At 41.1% G+C, this 18,166-nt stretch overlaps 1 protein-coding gene across 2 annotated transcripts in view; it reads right to left on the minus strand.

Annotated features, from left to right (window-relative positions):
- The window catches only part of LOC145341008 (solute carrier family 12 member 9), a 90,139-nt gene extending 76,671 nt beyond the window's left edge, over nt 1–13,468 (minus strand). The window contains exons 1-3 of one of the 2 annotated variants that reach the window (XM_080185687.1): nt 13,170–13,468; nt 8,473–8,607; nt 1,343–1,483 (exon numbers count right to left, since the gene is read on the minus strand). In XM_080185687.1, the coding sequence (XP_080041813.1) occupies nt 1,343–1,483; nt 8,473–8,607; nt 13,170–13,368 (475 nt within the window). In that variant the 5' untranslated portion in view covers nt 13,369–13,468. The remainder of the gene's footprint in view (nt 1–1,342; nt 1,484–8,472; nt 8,608–13,169) is intronic. The other variant, XM_080185688.1, reaches the window with a different exon arrangement.
- Between the last annotated feature and the right edge of the window lie 4,698 nt (nt 13,469–18,166).

Genomic DNA, 18,166 nt, shown 5'->3' on the forward strand with positions numbered 1-18,166 from the left:
CAGGAAGGAATACAAACCAGTAACCATAGGGTATTCCTCAATATTTAGAGAGCTGGGTTTGTGAAATCTATCCTGAACGATTAGATTGTTTTAAGTGCCCTCTGACTAACAGTCTGAAGCATCTGGCTGTGTAAATACAAGCTTTGCTGCAACTTAACTGCCATACCTGAGGATTATCGGCCCAAGTCACTTAGAGTTGGACTTCAAGCTTATAACTGCCTGGCCTTTAGTCCTGCATTCCCCACAACAGGTAATTTGTTCAACAATGCCCTTAACTCTACCATTAATCCTTCAACCTCAGCCAAATCTCTCTCACCTAGCCATTCTGCATGGTTCAATCCCCATCTTTGCTGCCTCAAGGAACACAAACTTGAGTCTGCTTGGTGCTTTGAAGTTAATGCCAGATCTGGCCAAAATATAACAACGCTTAACACTCCTTGCCAAAAAGCACTCTGCCAAAACCAACTGCAATTTTAGGATCACTATGGGTGCAGAAAAGCTTTGTTCTCTTCAGCCAGTTCCTTCAATCTCTCAGAATAGCCATGAAGATATCATCAATTTCTGCATCACAAGTGTATACCTCCCAGATCAAGGTGGATCCTTCAACTCACTTAGGTTTTCAAACATATTCGCCAGAGACCTCTGACCTCGCCCACAGCTGGAGTTCGCCGATGCTGTTGCAGTGAGTGGAGTTTTGGCTGAGCGCCAAATTCTCCGTTCTCGTTGGCAGCTGGGTGGGTATGGACGAGATCAGAGAATCCTGCCCATTACCTAGTCTGTAACCAAGCAGTTTTGAAATACCTTTTCAGCACCATACAAAATGGTCCCATTTCAGAATATCTTTAGGAATAAAGAATGAGTGACAAGTTTGCCTGCTCCACTTGCAGCATGATTCATCAAGTTGTGGTTTTTGTATAAGCAAAGAACAGAGGGCATTAAATCCTTACTGTTACACCAGCTTACCAACTCATGCTCATCTTTGAGATCATTTTTCTTTCCTTTTGCCAAATAACAATGATGTCGAGATGCCTGCGTTTACTGCGGTAGGCCCAGTAAGAAGTGTCTCAACACCGGGTTAAAGTCTGACAGGTTTATTTGGAGCTTTTGGAGCATTGCTCCTTCATCAGTTCATCACTTACCTAATGAAGGAGCAGCGCTCCGAAAGCTTGTGATTCCAAATAAACCTGTTGGATTTTAACCTGGTGCTGTGAGACTTGTTACTGTGCCAAGTGACAATGCAGTAGTGGGAATAACCAGTCCCGTAATTAAAAGTGCATAACATTTATCAGAAATGCAAATCCAAAACAGAACTGGAACAATGGGTTTAAAATCATGTGCTTACCAGCTGGCGGCACTCCAAAAATGTCAACTATAGACTCAACAAGTCCCAACACGTAAAGGGCACTCCCACATATGTTTGCAAAGAAGAACATGATTCCAATACTGCCTCCAAATTCTGGACCCAATGCTCGACTGATCATATCTGACCACATATCTGTGAAGGAAAAAACTGAGCAACTTTTATTTTCACAAAAGCTGAATCATCATTCTTACTCTACACAACTTACTTCATTGCACACAAGAAATTGTTGCAAAGAAATAAAATTATAAAAGCCACCAACTGGTGTGAAATGCATGCACAGGAACTTGTACAGATTAACGTTGAATCTATGCAAAGTTAGTGGACATCTACGAACAGTAAAATGTAACTATTTAGATGTCAGGGAGAGAACTCTGGATGCAGGCAAGCAAAATGGACAAACGTGAGCTCATGTTTCACCATAGTGCATAGCCTGAATGTCATAATATGGCAATAGTGCACAGCTTGATGGTCATAACATTGCAGTAGGAAACCCAACTAAGTCTGCCTTATCACATATTGAGACAGAAAGCTTATTTTCCAAATGTTTTCCTTTCACTACACATTCTTGGCCGTTGAAATGATTCACTTTTAGGATACCAATAGGAAATTTATCAGTTTTATAGTATACAATTTAAGGCTGTAAATTTTATCAAAATGCATGCCATAATTTAGACTGTTGAGTTCCCTAATTCTTCATTAGTGAACTCACGTCAGTTTTCAGAGAAAAATCTGAATACCCAGCAGCAAAAATGGCTGCTAATTGGGAATGGCATGGTCAATATCTGATACTTATCCAAAGTACAGGAGTCTGACACAGAAAGACAGATATAGGATCATAGATCCCTACAATGCAGAAGGAGGCCATTCAGCTCATTGGGCCTACACCGACCACAATCCCACCCAGGCTCTATCCCCCTAACCCAATATATTCACCCTGCTCATCCACTGACACTAAGGTCAACTTATCATGGCCAATCAACCTAACCAGCATGTGGGAGGAAACCAAATCACCCAGAGGAAGCCCACACAACCACAGGGAGAATGTGCAAACTTCACACAATTACCCAAGGCCGGAATCGAACCCAGGTCCCTAGCGCTGTGAGGCAGCAGTGCTAATCACTGTGCTACCATGCTGATATCACAACTAAAACTTTACTTCACTGGAATTAACAAGCCCTAACATTTTCTGGCAAGCTCAGTGGTTATTTATCACAAAAGTACAGCAACTTGATGCCCTTCCATATTTTTCAATGTTATATCTTGCACATTCTCCGTGTCTTTGTGGGTTTCCTCCCACAGTCCAAAGATGTGTGGATTAGGTTGATTGGCCATGCTAAATTCCCCCTTAGTGTCACAGAATGCGTAGGTTAGAAACATGTGGAGTTACGCAGATGGGTGAGATTGCTGTCAGTGCAGACTTGATGGGCCGAATGGCCTCCTTCTGCACTGTAAGGATTTTATGAAATTTCTATGAAGTATCCCTCACTGAGAAACTGTTCTAGTTCAGTCCGTGGAGGAACAGAGCAACTGTTGTAAAATTCAACCCATTCTCTTACTTATGATCTGGATGGCACAAAAACAAGGAATGCTACTCCATAAGACAATAAAGTATAAGAGCAGAATTAGGTCATCCAGCCCAGCGATTCTGCTCTGCTATTCAATCATGGCTGATGTGTTTCTCAACCCCATTCTCCCACCTTTACCCATAACCTTTGATCCCCTTACCAATCAAGAGCCTTTGTCTTAAATACACTCAATGGCTTGGCCGCCACAGACTTTTGTGGCAATGAATTCCACAGATTCACCACCCTCTAGCTGAAGAAATTCTTGCTCATCTTGGTTCTAAAGGATCCATCCCTTTATTCTGACACTGGACCCCTCGGATCCCAGACTTTCTTACTAATGGAAACATCTTCCCCATGTCCGCTCTATATTACAGTCAATATTACAAATCCTGGTTTTTGATTAATTTCATTTCTGACTCTGTTTTGCAGCAAGTAACCGCTTGTTTTATTTTAGACAAAATTATGACAGTAAATTAAGGTTGGATTGACAAAGCCTAACAGTTTTATCCTTAAACACGCATGCACAGCCCCATATAATATCCATTCTTTTCACCCCCATTCTACCAAAAAAAGGATTAATGGTGTTAACTTGAGAGTTCAAGATGTTTTATTTGCCAAATTATGAAGTTATTGACAAACGGCAAATCTGACACACCGAAAGCATTTGCCAAAATTCCTTCCAACAGACATTAAGATAAACTAGTATTAAAGGAGATTCTTCCAAACACCACCAAATCAAGTCCATGTACCTCTTATTACTAGGCATGTTTTCAAATAAATCAGTAAAATTCATTGATGTGCAAGGTTGCCAGGTCTTTCCAAAATGGCACATTTCAATATAATTCTCTTCCAACATTTTAAGGCCAGAGAATGTTATTTAATGCTAACCTCTCAAACTGAAAACGTGCTGATTAATTGGATACTTCGCTGGACTCCAAGTCTTCCGGTGGTAGTTTGTAAGTGGCAAACACAATGGCATTATTTCAGCAAACTTGATTGGACCATTGCATTTAGTTGGGGGTGAAGCTATGATAATTATTCCTCCAGCTCTTTTGCTGAGGGTCTGTGCAGCAGCGCAAAATTCCCAGCAAACAATGGCATGACGTACTCAATGTTATAAGTCACTCGCACCATAACCTCTTGTGATTTCTGAACCAGAATAAAGCCACAGTTGCACCATTTCTTTGACACAAGCTTTCAGCCAATTCAGGTCCCATGTTCTTTATCCTTCAATCCCAGGCCAATTTCACACCTCATTTAATTTACTATCTGTTCCTTCACACTTCACCAATTCCTAGTTATACAAGCTAATTGATCAAAGCAGGATAAGTGCTGAGAATAATGTACTAATGTTTAACCGTTATCCATTTGGCAAATTATTTTGTTTCATCTTGAAATGTCGAGATGATCAGTTTTATTTTAAGATAGAAATATCTGGAAAGACCACTTGCACTGTGTTGTTTGAAAAGATAATGAAAAATAGCAGTCCTAATCAAAAAAAACATGGAAGAATCATTTTGATGATATGTATTTAGTGTTCACTGGAAGTTAATGCTGCAAATTTGTCCTCTGCAATTTTATTGATTTCACAATATTATCAGGATCAAGATCCTTATGAATATTGGAGAGGGTAAAAAATGATAAAGATTATTTTGGATGTTTTTTAAAAAACGTTTACAAGATGTGAGTGGCATTAGCTGGGCCAGCATTACCCACCCCTAATTGCCCGAGAAGGTGTGGTGGGCTGCCTTCTTAAACCATTGCAGTCCATGTGGTACAGGTACGTCCACAGTGGAGTTAGGGAGATAGTTTCAGGATTTTGACCAAGCGACAGTGAAGAAATGGCAATATATTTCCAAGTCCAGATGGTGAGTGACTTGGGAGGGGAACCTGTGGGTGGTGGCGTTCCCATGTATCTGCTGCCCTTGTCCTTCTCATTGGTGGCAGTCATGGGTTTGGAAGGTACTGCCTAAGGAGGCCTGGTGAGTTCTTGCAGAGAACTTGCAGATGGTACACACTGCCATCTACAAGTAATAGGTGCAGTAAATGTTTCATTTTACCTAAAACAATATCACTATTACCAATATGCACATATATAAAGTGTGAAACTTCCCCAGCGGGAGGGCAAATAAATGAATAAAGTCTGATTAAGCAGATATTGTGAAAAGATTTGGGGAAAACAGTCAAAAGCATGTTCCAGGAAGTAAACTTTGGAGACGAGGAAAGATGTAGTAAGGGAAAGCATTTTGAGTGGGGGATATAATAGCTAAAAGATCTATCACTTGTAGTGGAATAGAGAAGACAGGAAAATTCACACAAACCAGAGTTAGAAGGGTGAAGATATGAACTGAAATGCAGGGTTAATTGATGTTGTATCACATGATCTCAATATCAAGAAAATATTTGCAAACAAGTTTGTGGAACTTGACACAATGTGCTAGGGAAGGAGTTAGCGGAGTTTGGCAAGCAGAGAAATTGGATGTGTAGATGTTAGTTTGCACAAGGCGCAACTCAAGAATTGGCAAAGAAATATTACACAAGTTGAACCTTAAAATGATGAGATCATGGGTGGAGCTTTAATAACACAAACTTTAATCTTTGGTCCTGACCTACAATGACATCATGCTTACAATTACCAATGATTTAATGTGCTTGGGGCCAAAATGGAAATGGTATGATATGTAGTAATCTAAGAGGGATGAGTAAACAAGACCAACTTGATCAAATCAAAGAATCAGAATCCCTATCCTACTGTACAACATGAGGTCATTTGGCCCACTGATAACAATCCAAACCAGGCCCTATTCCCACAACCCATGCATTTACCCTGCTAATCCCCTTACACTAATGAGCAATTTAGCATAGTGAATCAAGTTAACTTGTACATCTTTGGGGTACGGGAGGAAATCAGAACACCTGGAAGAAACCCACGCAGACATGCAGAGAACATGCAAACTCCACACAGTCACCTGAGGCACAGTACCAAACCTGGATCCATGGCACTGTGAGGTAGCAGTGCTAACCACTGCACCAACCATAATGCCTTATGGAAGTTGATAGCATACCTTTCTATTTAGAAAGGCACAACGTAATTGTGCGCTTTTCTCTTTCTTTTGATCTCTGTCTTCACACAAGGCTGAATATGACGGAAAAATGTGACAAGCTAATATGTGAGAATGATAGCATGAAGTTGTTTATGTAATGACACGAAGGTCGGTGGTGTTGTGGATGATCTGGAAGGATGGCAAAAGTTGCAGCAGGACATAGATAGGATGCAGGACTGGGCAGAGAAGTGGCAGATGGACTTCAACGTGGATAAATGTGTAGTCGTCCATTTTGGCAGAACCAACGGGATGAACGAGTACACTATCAAGGGCAGAAGTCTGAGTAGTGTTGAGGAGCAGAAGGATCTTGGGGTCCGGGTCCACAGGACTCTTAAATCGGCCTCGCAGGTGGAGGAGGTGGTCAAGAAGGCGTATGGTGTACTGGCCTTCATTAATCGAGGGATTGAGTTTAGGAGTCGGGAGGTAATGCTGGAACTTTATAAGACCCTTGTCAGGCCTCATTTGGAGTATTGTGCGCAGTTCTGGTCGCCTCACTATAGGAAAGATGTAGAAGCTATTGAGAGGGTGCAGAGGAGATTTACAAGGATGTTGCCTGGACTGGGAGGCATGCCTTATGAAGTTAGGTTGAGGGAGCTGGGACTCTTTTCCCTGGAGAGACGAAGGTTGAGAGGCGACCTGATAGAAGTTTACAAAATGTTGAGAGGAATAGATAGGGTGGACTCTCAGAGGCTATTTCCCCGGTTTGAAATGGTCGCTACAAGAGGACACAGATTTAAGGTGCGGGGAGGGAGGTTCAGAAGTGATGTTAGGGGTAAGTTTTTCACTCAGAGGGTGGTGAGTGAATGGAATCGGCTGCCGTCAGTGGTGGTGGAGGCGAACTCGCTGGGGTCTTTTAAAAGACTTCTGGATGAGTATATGGGGTTTAATGAGATTGAGGGTTATAGATAGGTCTGTAGGTTGGTAGGTGATGTGATCGGCGCAACTTGTGGGCCGAAGGGCCTGTTTGTGCTGTAGTGTTCTATGTTCTATGTTCTAATGTGGAAGCAAATAATCAAATTCAGCAGCTCTGTAGATTCAAAATGTACAAAATGGACTGTACCAGTTCAATAAGGCAGTTAACCATCATCAAGGGCAGTTAGAAATGGACAACTAATGTTGGCGACACTTGTATCTCCGAGGATGATCTTTTAAAAATGATTTGTAAACATGTAGACTCTGAGTACTTGTGCTATTTCTGCTGGTTTGTGGATCAATTATTCACGCTTGGTCAAGCCCCATCTGCAGTGCTGTGCCGAGCTTTAAACAATGCTCCTCAGGTTAATATTGACCTCAAATGAGGTACAGCATAAGTTCAGCAAAATAATGACAGCTTAAAGCTTAAAAGGAAGACAAGAACTTCAGTTTAGAAGACCGAGGGGCAATTCTATTGAAGTGTTTAAGATGACAAAAAGATTTCATTGAACAGTCATAGAAAATTTGCCAGAGGCGCATTCTTTAAACTGCAGCTGGGCCATTCAGGAGTGAAATCAAGAAGCAATTTTTCACATAAGGATCTATGGAAACAAAGAACTCTTTATTCAAGTGCTTGTGGATGCTGAGTCAATCCCAATTTAAGACCTAAATGGTAGACATTTTTATAGCAAGGGCATCAAAGTATACAGATCAATTGCACTTAAATGGAGTCAAAGTAATTGTCAGCCCTGGCCTAATGTAATGATGGAATGGATTCGATGGGATGAAAAGTCTACTCATGTTCCTTATCAATATATTAGTCTTCATTTTATGTACCATATCTGCCACCAAATTCTATAGCTGCAATCCTCCCTTTTTAAGTGAATGGAAATGCTCCAAGAGATATGAGCAGAGTGGGTGATGATAGATATATAAAGTTAAAATTGATCAAAAAGTTATGAGCTAAGAGCTTCCTTGACCTGAAACAAGAAAATTGCTGGCTCAAATTTACCAGAATATCACCAGACGCTGGAAAACATCACCGTTTATTTATTTTTCCGTTTAAATGCCAATACAAGTGAAGCTTTTGATTTAGGCAGTGTGACTTGTCATCTAGTTAATTTTTTAAAATATTTGTTCATGAGATGTGGACATCACTGGCTAGACAAGCAATATTGTCCATCGCTGAGGGCAGTTAAGAATCAATCACATTGCTGTGGGTCTGGAGTCACATGTAGACCAGACCAGGTAAAGACAACAGATTTCCTTCCCTAAAAGGACATTAGCGAACCAGATGGGTTTTTATGATAATTAACAATGGTTTCATAGTCAGACTTTTTTAATTCAAGATTTTTACTGATTTCAAATTTCACCATCTGCCATGGTGAGATTTGAACCTGGGTTCCCAGATCATTATCCTGGTTTCTGGATTACTAGTCCAGTGACAATACCACTGCTCCATTGCCTTCCCTGTACATTAACACCATGTTAATAAACTCAGAATCATCATCATAACATCAAAAGATACAGTAGGCTCCACCAGCATCCAAAGCTCCATTAGTGGAGATAGCACACACGGACAGCACAGTCATGCTTATGATGAAATATGCCACAATGTACATGAGAATACTTTGGTAAAGTCCTGCTTGGCCAACAACAAAACCTTCAATAAAAAAAAACAGTCGTTATTGTTAAACCAAAGGACACATTTGCACTACATTAAAATACTGCCCTGAGTCAATAGAAAATAATTTAAATATGAATTTATTAATATTGTAACTCAAACTGAAAGAGGAAGCTGTCCTAAAGGCACAGCAAATACATTGAAAAAATATTTATTAAAATCAAATTCAATGATTATTGTTTACTGCGGGACACAGCAGTTCAATGCAAGTCACTGATAACAGCCTGGATGGGAGCAAGTGTGTTTGAATTGGCCCAAGTATCCCAGGGGAGATGAAAATAATCACTGAATCCACTCATAATGATTACCCAGCAATTCCACCATGTGCTTATGTGGGTAACAGTGATCTTGTTTATGTGGCTCATTGCCGTCAGTTAGCTCACTGACGTTTTTTGTCCAGGTTTGTGCAAGACACAAATCAAGATAGAAAAGGCAAAGTGTGTGACAAGCAAAGAGTTAACACTTACGATGAGCAAGTTTTTTTTTTGAACTAACAGGAGTCATTTTGAAACAAAGCAGCCAACACAAAGTGGCCACAAGTAACACGATAGATAAATGCCCTATTTTGGGAACGTTGGTTCAGGGAGAAATCTTGGCTGGGTTACCGAGAGAACTCCCTACTCTTTGAAAAGAATAGCAGGGAATCTTCATCCAAAGAGGTATATGGAACCTCGAATGACATCTCTCAGACATGTAAAAACAGTAGATCATTTAGCCCTTTAAGTCTATTCTGGTTTTTGAGGGGATTTTGGGACATTTTATGTTCACTTGTAAAGGGCAGACAGGACTTTTGGTTTAACTTATCTTAAAGACGACGGGCGGGATTTTACAGCTTCGCCCAAGAGAGACGGGAAATATCCGCTTGAGGTCAACAGACATTTCCGTTGTCCGCCCCTCACCTGCTCCGGTTCTGTGGCGGGCAAGATGGTAGAATTCCAGCAGACATCTCCGACACTTCCTCACTACTGAACTGAAGTCTTACTTTACATTGTGTGGGGCAAAAATTCACAACCTTCCAATTCAGAACAAAGAGTGCTGCCACTGAATAAAGCTAGCATTTAAAAATTGTTCACTGCGGAAATCCAAGGCTAAAAAAATTCAAAAAGATTTAAGTCTGCACAATTCCCTCTATCTTATTCATACACAAAATTGGATTGATGGCCCTATGCAGAATAAAAAACAGAGGTTACAGAGGACTAACAACATCTCTGGAAAGGTATAATTTCGTAAATTTTTTTTACTATGACTGATATTGCTACACAATTGCCCAGGTGAAAATAGGGAAGTATCAGAATCAAGAAGTTAAAGCAACATTATGCCACTGTATAATACAGTGACTGTAGTCAGTTTACCAAGCCCACTAGGTTGGATGCACCATCTAAAACAATTTTGAGTCTGTTCTGGCCAAAATTACTCAAAGACCCACTATCTGCATGTTTCCCAGGCAACAGAGCCAAAGGTTCAAATGCTATAGTGAATACTAAATAGGATCTCTAATTCTAAAGGGTGAAGCCACTGAAGTAAAAAGGAACAAAGTGGACTGATCATTTAATTATTTGTATACAACGAATTCCCTTGCAGCTTTGGAAATGTTCCTGAATGAATGAATAACCTTTTTTGTTTTTCACCAGTTATCTATTTTCACCATGCTTTACAACATTAATGAAGAAGTTCAAAGAAGAACTGCCTTTTTCATACCAGCAAGAGAACTTTTTTAAAAATATGCCTCAAACACTGAAGGAGAACTTACATTTATATAGCATCATTAACACCAGACAGAGTTTAGGGCCTCAACAGCCAAAGATATGATCAGCCATTGCTGGGGCAAATGAATGACTTGTAGCTTTGTAATCTGCAATCGAATGACGTTGGAGTTGAATGTGTGTTTACAAACTCCCAAGGTTTCTTTATCTTTGCATCCCCACTAAAGATTGCACCATTTAGTTTCTATTGTCCATCTCATTTTTAAATGCATCACTTACCACTTCTTTGCATTCAATGTCATCTACCACATATCAGCTCACTTAACCAGGTTGTCTACGTTCTACTGAAGTCCGCTACTATCCTTCTCACTGGTTAACTTAAGAACATAAGTAGTAGGAGCAGGAGTAGGCCATCTAGCCCTTCGAGCCTGCCCCGCCATTCAATAAGATCATGGCTGTTCTGAAGTGGCTCCGTTCCATTTTCCCGCTTTCTCCCCATAACCCTTAATTCCCTTGCCTACCAAAAACCTATCTACCCGTGTCTTAAATATATTTAGCGAGGTAGCTTCCACCACTTCAACTGGCAGAGAATTCCAGAGATTCACCACCCTTTGAGTGAAGAAGTTCCTCCTCAACTCCGTTCTAAACTGCACCCCCCCCCTTATCTTGGTTATCGCATTAATGAGTATGGGGTCATCACATTTAACAGGGGGAGCTGAACAGTGATGTTTATCATTTTGCACCTCAAACACCAATAGAGCAATGAGGTTGGGGTGGTGTTTCCTACAACCACTGTTCACACTTCGGTCACCACAAGGGCCTGTGATTCTTGTATAGCAGTTTTCGCATTCAAATTGAACTACAAAATCTTTGTTATTTTCACTTGTTGAGAATGTGTATTTTTAAAATAAGTTCAGATAACATTCTGCTTGGGTGACTTTAAACGTTAATGGTACTTTGGCTGTATTTGTGCAACTAAATTTGCAGTACTAACAAAAGATATTTGACTGTACGTTATTGGTAACTCAGAATCCCTATAGCGCAGGAGGCGGCCATTCAGCCCATCAAATCTGCACCAACACTCTGACAGAGCATCTTACCCAGGTCCTATCCCCGCAACCGCATGTACTTACCCTGCTAATCCCCCTAAACTTCACATCTGGGGCACTAAGGGGCAATCAAGCACGGTCAATCCACCTAACCAGGAATGTGGAAGGAAACTGCAGTGCCCAGAAGAAACCCATGCAGACATGGAGAGAACATGCAAACTCCAAAGAGACAATCACCCAAGGCCAGAATTGAATCAGGGTCTGGTGCTGTGAGGCAGAAGCGCTAACCACCGTGCTGCCTGCCAATGGGCAGGTTCTAACACAAAGCTGGTGGTGGGTCGACTGGGATGGAGTAACTTAAACTGTGAACTTTTATTCAACTCATTTAAAATGCATTTTACATTCAGCAATCAAGAAGTTAAAGCAACATTATGCCACTGTATGAAAAAGATAAAGGAAATTATGAATTGTACATAATTGGATACGGTTGAATTTTTTTTTTAATTGCAGCAGTTAAACGTAGACCACTGATCTCAGTGAGAATGCCAGGAGGGATGATAAATATTTTATAGTTCAAGATGAAAGAGGAAACTATGGAGGAATAGCACATCCTTATGATGACATATCAGTATCAACTGTAGTCAGGGGAAATATCATCCCAATTTCTCTGCCATGGTAGAGATAGATAGAACTGTAAAAGATAAAAATTATAATTTGCTAGATCCCTCAGCATTAAATGTGATGACACAAAACTCAAAAAAGTGTAACACAGTGAGGAGGATAGTTGTAGACCTCAGAAGGATAAAGACTTGTGAAATGGGCAGACACATGGCAAATCAAATTTAACACAGAAGCATGAAGTGATTAAGACCAAGGAGTGGCAATAGAAACTAAATGGTGCAATCTTAAAATGGAAACAGGAACAAAAAAAAAACCTTGGTGTTTACTTACAAAGATCTTTTAAGGTGAAAGGACAATTTGTTTAAAAGATGCACTTAGGTCTATAATTTGAACTAAAGGGCACAAAAGCATAGAAATCAGCCATACCTTTATAAAACACTGGGTTGGCTTCATCAGGAGTATTGTCTGCAAATCCAGGAGGACGTCAAGGTCCTGTAGAGGGACAAGGGGGGATTGACTAGAACGGAGCCAGATGGGCAATTTAAATCGTGATGAGTTGGGATTATTTTTTTAGAGCAGACAAAGTTAAGCAATGGTTTAACGGGTGTTTAAGATTGAGGGGGTTTGATAGGGCATAGAGGGAGTTTCTACTGACAGGAAGTTTGCTATGCTATGCATGGTGATGAACTGGAATATGATGAGCTATAGTGCACTGCTTCAAAGAGCAATGGAAACTGATTCAATCATAAATTTCAAAAAGGGGACTGGATTACCACTTGAAAGGGGAAATTCTGCATGGTGATGGGCAAGTAGCAGGGGAGTGGGTCTAATTGGAAAGGTCTTTCAAAAAGCTAACACAGGCACAAAGGGCAGAATGGCCTCCTGGGTTATTCAGTGAGTAACCATTTTGTTTACTAGACAATACAAAAATCCCAGATATTCGAGGCAAACTATTTACATCCGAGAGCATCTTTTTTTTAAAAGAACTAAATCCATTCTAAACTTGTAACAGGTTGAAGTGAGCCCTGATTATTTGAAACAGCAATGTTCAAACCCTACTAGAGCAAACAGCAGGAGGGAATTCCCAACTTCAGGGCGTGAGCGTGGATTAAACTGCAACAAAACTCCAGAGAGAAGGCTCAGGGGCCAGAGAATCATCAGCACTCACCTATCCGCAGGAAGATCACCACGCTGAACATGGACAGCAGAGTGGGGATAACCACCCCGAAGAAAGTTGACAGCTTCTTGGGCGGGGGCTGCTGACCCTCTCTCCTGGCCCGGCTGCCGCCGCCTTCCGCGCTGCTACTGCAGCGGGGCTCGGGCGCTGTGTAGAGGCGGTAATTGAGCAGAGGTGTCCGCTCAGCCATGGCTCTAACACCGTGTTTAAGTCTGAGCACAGCTGCCGGCTCTCGCAGTGGCTGCAACTCCAAAACTGCTACAAGGAAAAGAGTTTAGCCAAGTGTGGATCATGTGATTGTTCACATGACCGCCTCCCTCCCCCTCGTCGGGCTGCAGAATGTGCAGAGTTTGTTCTGACTGCTGACTGATTCATTCGTGCAGAAGTGGTAAAGTACTGGAAACCACCAGCACTTGCTGCATTCACTTTTTTTTATACTTCAGCCGCAATCTACTGCTGTTTTGTCTTAAATCATTTCACAGATTAACAGAAATAAGTGACAGCACACTTGTAGCACATCATCTTGCTCCTGAATAGAAACATAGAAAATAGGTTTAAGAGCAGGCCGTTCGGCCCTTTGAGTCTGCATCAGCATTAAATACGATCATGCACTTTCAGTATCCCACTCCCCACATTCTCCCCATACCCTCTGATTCCTTTAGCCACCAGGGCCACGTCCAGCTCCCTCTTGAACATATCTAATGAACTGGCCCCAACAGTTTTCTGTGGTAGAGAATTCCACACATTCACAATTCTCTGATTCAAGAAGTTCTTCCTCATCTCAGCCCTGATTGGCTTACCCCTTATTCTTAGATTGTGACCCCTAGTTTTTCATTTCCCCAACATCAGGAAGATTCTCCCCAAATCTTGCCTGTCCAGACCATCAGGATTTTGTATTTTTCTATGAGATCTCCTCTCATTCTTCTAAATTCTGGTGAGTACAAGTCCAATCGATCCAGTCCCTCTTCATATGTCAGCCCTGCCATTCCAGGAATCTGGTGAACCTTTGCTGGACTCACTCAATAGAAAGAATGTCCTTCCTCAGGCTAGGAGACCAAACTGCACAAAATACTCAAGGTGTGGCCTCACCAAAGCCCTGTATTACTGCAGCAAAACACATTTACTCCTTTACTCAAACCCTCTTGCAATGAAGGCCAACATCCCATTAGCTTTCCTCACTACCTGCTGTACCTGCATGCCAACTTTCAGTGACTGTTCCACCTTGACACCCAGATGACTTCCCCTTTTCCTAAACTGCACCATTTAGATAATAATTTCCCTTCATGTTTTGCCACCAAAGTGGCTAACCTCACATTCATCCACATTATATTTAATTTGCCAAGTATTTGTCCACTCAGCCAGCCTGTTCACGTCACCCTGCAACCTCTTAGCATCCTTCTCACAGCACACACTGCAAACCAGTTCAGAGTTGGCTGCAAATTTGGAGATATTACATTCAATTTCTTCATCCAAATCATTAATGTGTATTGTGAAATAGTTGGGGTCCCAGCATTGAACACAGCAGTACCCCACTAGTCACTGCCTGCCACTCTGAAAAGGCCCTGTTTATTCCCACTCTCTGCTTCCTGTCTGCCAACCAGTTCTCTATCCACATCAATACCTTATCCCCAATACCATGAGCTGTAATTTTGCTTACTAATCTCTTGTGTGGGACCTTGTCAAAAGCTGCAGGTCTTATGTGATGGAAGTTGACAGGAAGAGAGAAGCCATGTTTCCTCAGGAGGGCCAAGAAGCCATCAAGGAACACTTTCGGATGGGAAGAAAAGCAGATGGCTGGAAAAATCAATCCCCAGAGTCGTGCCCCCAGGCTCTGGCAACAGTGGCACAGGGAGCTCCCTAATCTCATGTGGGTAGGTCAAGGTCACTGAATGTATCTTCAAATGATATCTCATGTCCATTGTACCACCAACTTCTCATATTGCTCAATATACCACACTCCCATCATTCACCCAGCAGCAGTCCCTTGCACTCAGGGTTCAGATCAATCATTCAGATGCTCCACCTCACCCTCACATAGGCAGCAACAATGTCAGCCTCCCATCTGCTTCTCACTGCTTCCACAGATTCCAGCTATTCAGCTGTGGTGGACAGATCATGCAAACTCAGTGCAACAAAATCACAGACATTCTTCCCTCTCTCTCGCAGGACAAGGTGGTCAATCACTACAGGGAATGGAGTAGAACTGCAAGGGGACAGGCACACGTGAATAACTTAATTAAGTTCTGAAGGAACATGTACTTAAAACCTTGAAGCTGGATGTCAGTGAGGCCATTGCATCTGCAAGATTATGATTTTATGATCCTTCTCACATCCCACCTCACTGACGCTCAAATTGCTGATCATGTGACCAGGGTTTCCCTGCTTTTCACCTCACCTGACCTCAACTGTCCCCTTGTGATTTTCTTTCAGATTCCCACGAGGTACTCCCTGATCAGCCATTGCAGCCTCATGAGGAAGTGAAAGATCTGCTACAGCTCTTCTAAGGGAAAAGCATCATGACTTGGTCTGACACTCACACCACCAACTTGGACACTGACACAGCACTAACTTTGTGGATAGTAGAGAGTCGAGATCAGCAGCTGCAGAGCCATGGGGCACAAATGGTTACAGCCAGGCCACAAAGGGTGAGGTTGCATACACATTTTACAAGAGGGGATTCATTTGAAGACATAATGGGGATGTTTGTAGATAACAGGATAAGATTGATGCACGTGCACATTGAGGTGCTTGGCGTATTGTCTGGCCCACCAAGAGGCATGAAGGAGCCTGGCTTCAATATGATACAGGGTAACGTTTGAATTTGGAGCTCATCCTTTCCACTGGTGATGATCAAATCCATCGCCAGCACTTGTGGACCTAGCGTCTGGTGGCTGCCGTCTCATCTCCCACAGCAGAATGGGTGGAAACCACCTAATGTCTTAATGGTGCACTGGAAGGTCACACAGCCTTTGTGGGGAGACAGTGGCATAGTGGTATTGGCAATGGGCTACTAGTAATCCAGAGGCCCAGGCTGTTGTACTAGGAATGTAGCTTCAAATCCCACAATAGCAACTGTGTAATTTAGATTCAATTAATAAATGTGAAATGTAAAGCTAGTCTTCATAAAAGTGATCATGAAACAACAGTCATTAAAAAACTCATCTGTTTCACTGATATCCTTCGGGAAAGGAAATCTACTGTCCTTACCTGGTCTGACCTCATATGTGACTCCAGACCCACAGCAATGTGGTTAACTCTTAATTGTCCTTTGGAATGGCTTCACATGCTATTCAGTTTAAGGGTGATTAAGGATAGGTAACAAATGCTGGCTTTGCCAGCAACACTCACATCCCATGAAAGATTTTTTCGAAATTAAAGGTGACTCCCAACTTGGGAAAAAGCAGTCCATGTTTTGATGAGTGGCTAATGCAAAACAGTCAAGGCCTAGTTGTTCCTCTTCCTACTTCCAGATTAGCAGCTTCTTCCATGGTAGACCAATCTTCAGAGAAAGATCTTGTTTTCAGGGTTTTGCTGAAGTTTTCTGTAATGACTCAGGAAGTCTGTCGGAAAGGAACAAGGTTTATTTACAGAATGCAAAGTAAAACAACTACCTTGGGAATTACAGTTCAGCAGGCCCAGTCCTGAGCTTGCTTTATAAAAGGCTCAGAAAATGATTTCTAGCTGGGTAGGCCACTGCCTGTTACTCGGGGAACTCAATGAATTCCACAAGGAGATCAGACAGTGATTCCCCTTGTGGGATTATCACACTTTTGCTCATCTATTCTTCAGCGATTCTGTACATGCTTTACTAACTGTAAAGCTTTTACTGATCTAGATATCATTTATTTGGTAAATTTCAAGTTCCTGCAATGTATAGGGAAGTATTAATTACTTAACTTACCACAAACCTCAAGCCTATCAGTTACTTTTAAAAGTGATTACTGTTGATGAAGTAATGACAAGCCAGATTTTTATTTAACTATTCAAATGAGAGTTGAACAAGTGGAAAAACAAATTGTAATATTTCACTCAATAAATTCTAATTCAGGATTTATGGGTTTATTCCCACCACTATTTAGGGTCTGGTTGTCTCAAAGATCACCCAGAGTTCTTTATTGCACTGTAATAGTTCAATAATATTTAATTGTATCTACCAGCCCATATAGAGTTTTCCCGTGATTTCTGGATGCATATATATTCTGATATGGACAGCACCAAAATCAGGCCATTTTACATATTCAGACATGTGAAACTATGAACCTACACACTGGATCATATATATTGAGACATTTTTTTAAATCACAGAATTTAGGAACAGATCTATTCAATTCAAAACTCCTGTACTAGAATATGAAAAAAAATTGGTATCATAGCACAAAGAGAAATGTTTCTTTCTTAACCCACCACAAATTTTACATTTTATTTGGTGTTTTTATAGCAGTTCCTGTGGATAAAAAGTTGGCGTGCCATTACTCCAGTTAACTTTTTCTATCTGAACAGAAAAATGTAACTGTAGAAAAAAAATAAGAATGAAGAAAATAAGCCAACGCCTACAAATGGCAGTTTTAACATCCTAAACGACACAGAATAACAATTAGCCATAATTCATTGTGTTTGAAATCCAGAATTTGGACGGTAATAGAAGATAGTATTATCTTGCATTACAATAATCTTCTATTATAGTACTATCTTCTATCTTCTATGAGATAGCACTAAAGATTACGCATTCATTGCTTAAGCTTTTTTTCTCTTTCTCAGGTCATGATGAAACATGATATCCTGTTAGTTCTATTGTAAACATCCTGGATTACTGTGTTCATTATTAGTATATTATCAAATGCCTCACTGAACTCGCCTTTACTTAATTGAATTTATCCTATTTTCAAATTTTCTATTATCGTGCTTTAAAATTACATTTCCTTTCCAAAAGAATGTTTTCTCATAGAATCCTACAGTGCAGGAAGAGGGCCTTTGGCCCATCGAGTCTG

This window comes from Carcharhinus amblyrhynchos, chromosome 3 (assembly GCF_965287045.1).
Source record: "Carcharhinus amblyrhynchos chromosome 3, sCarAmb.v2.hapA, whole genome shotgun sequence".
Classification (NCBI taxonomy): domain Eukaryota; kingdom Metazoa; phylum Chordata; class Chondrichthyes; order Carcharhiniformes; family Carcharhinidae; genus Carcharhinus; species Carcharhinus amblyrhynchos.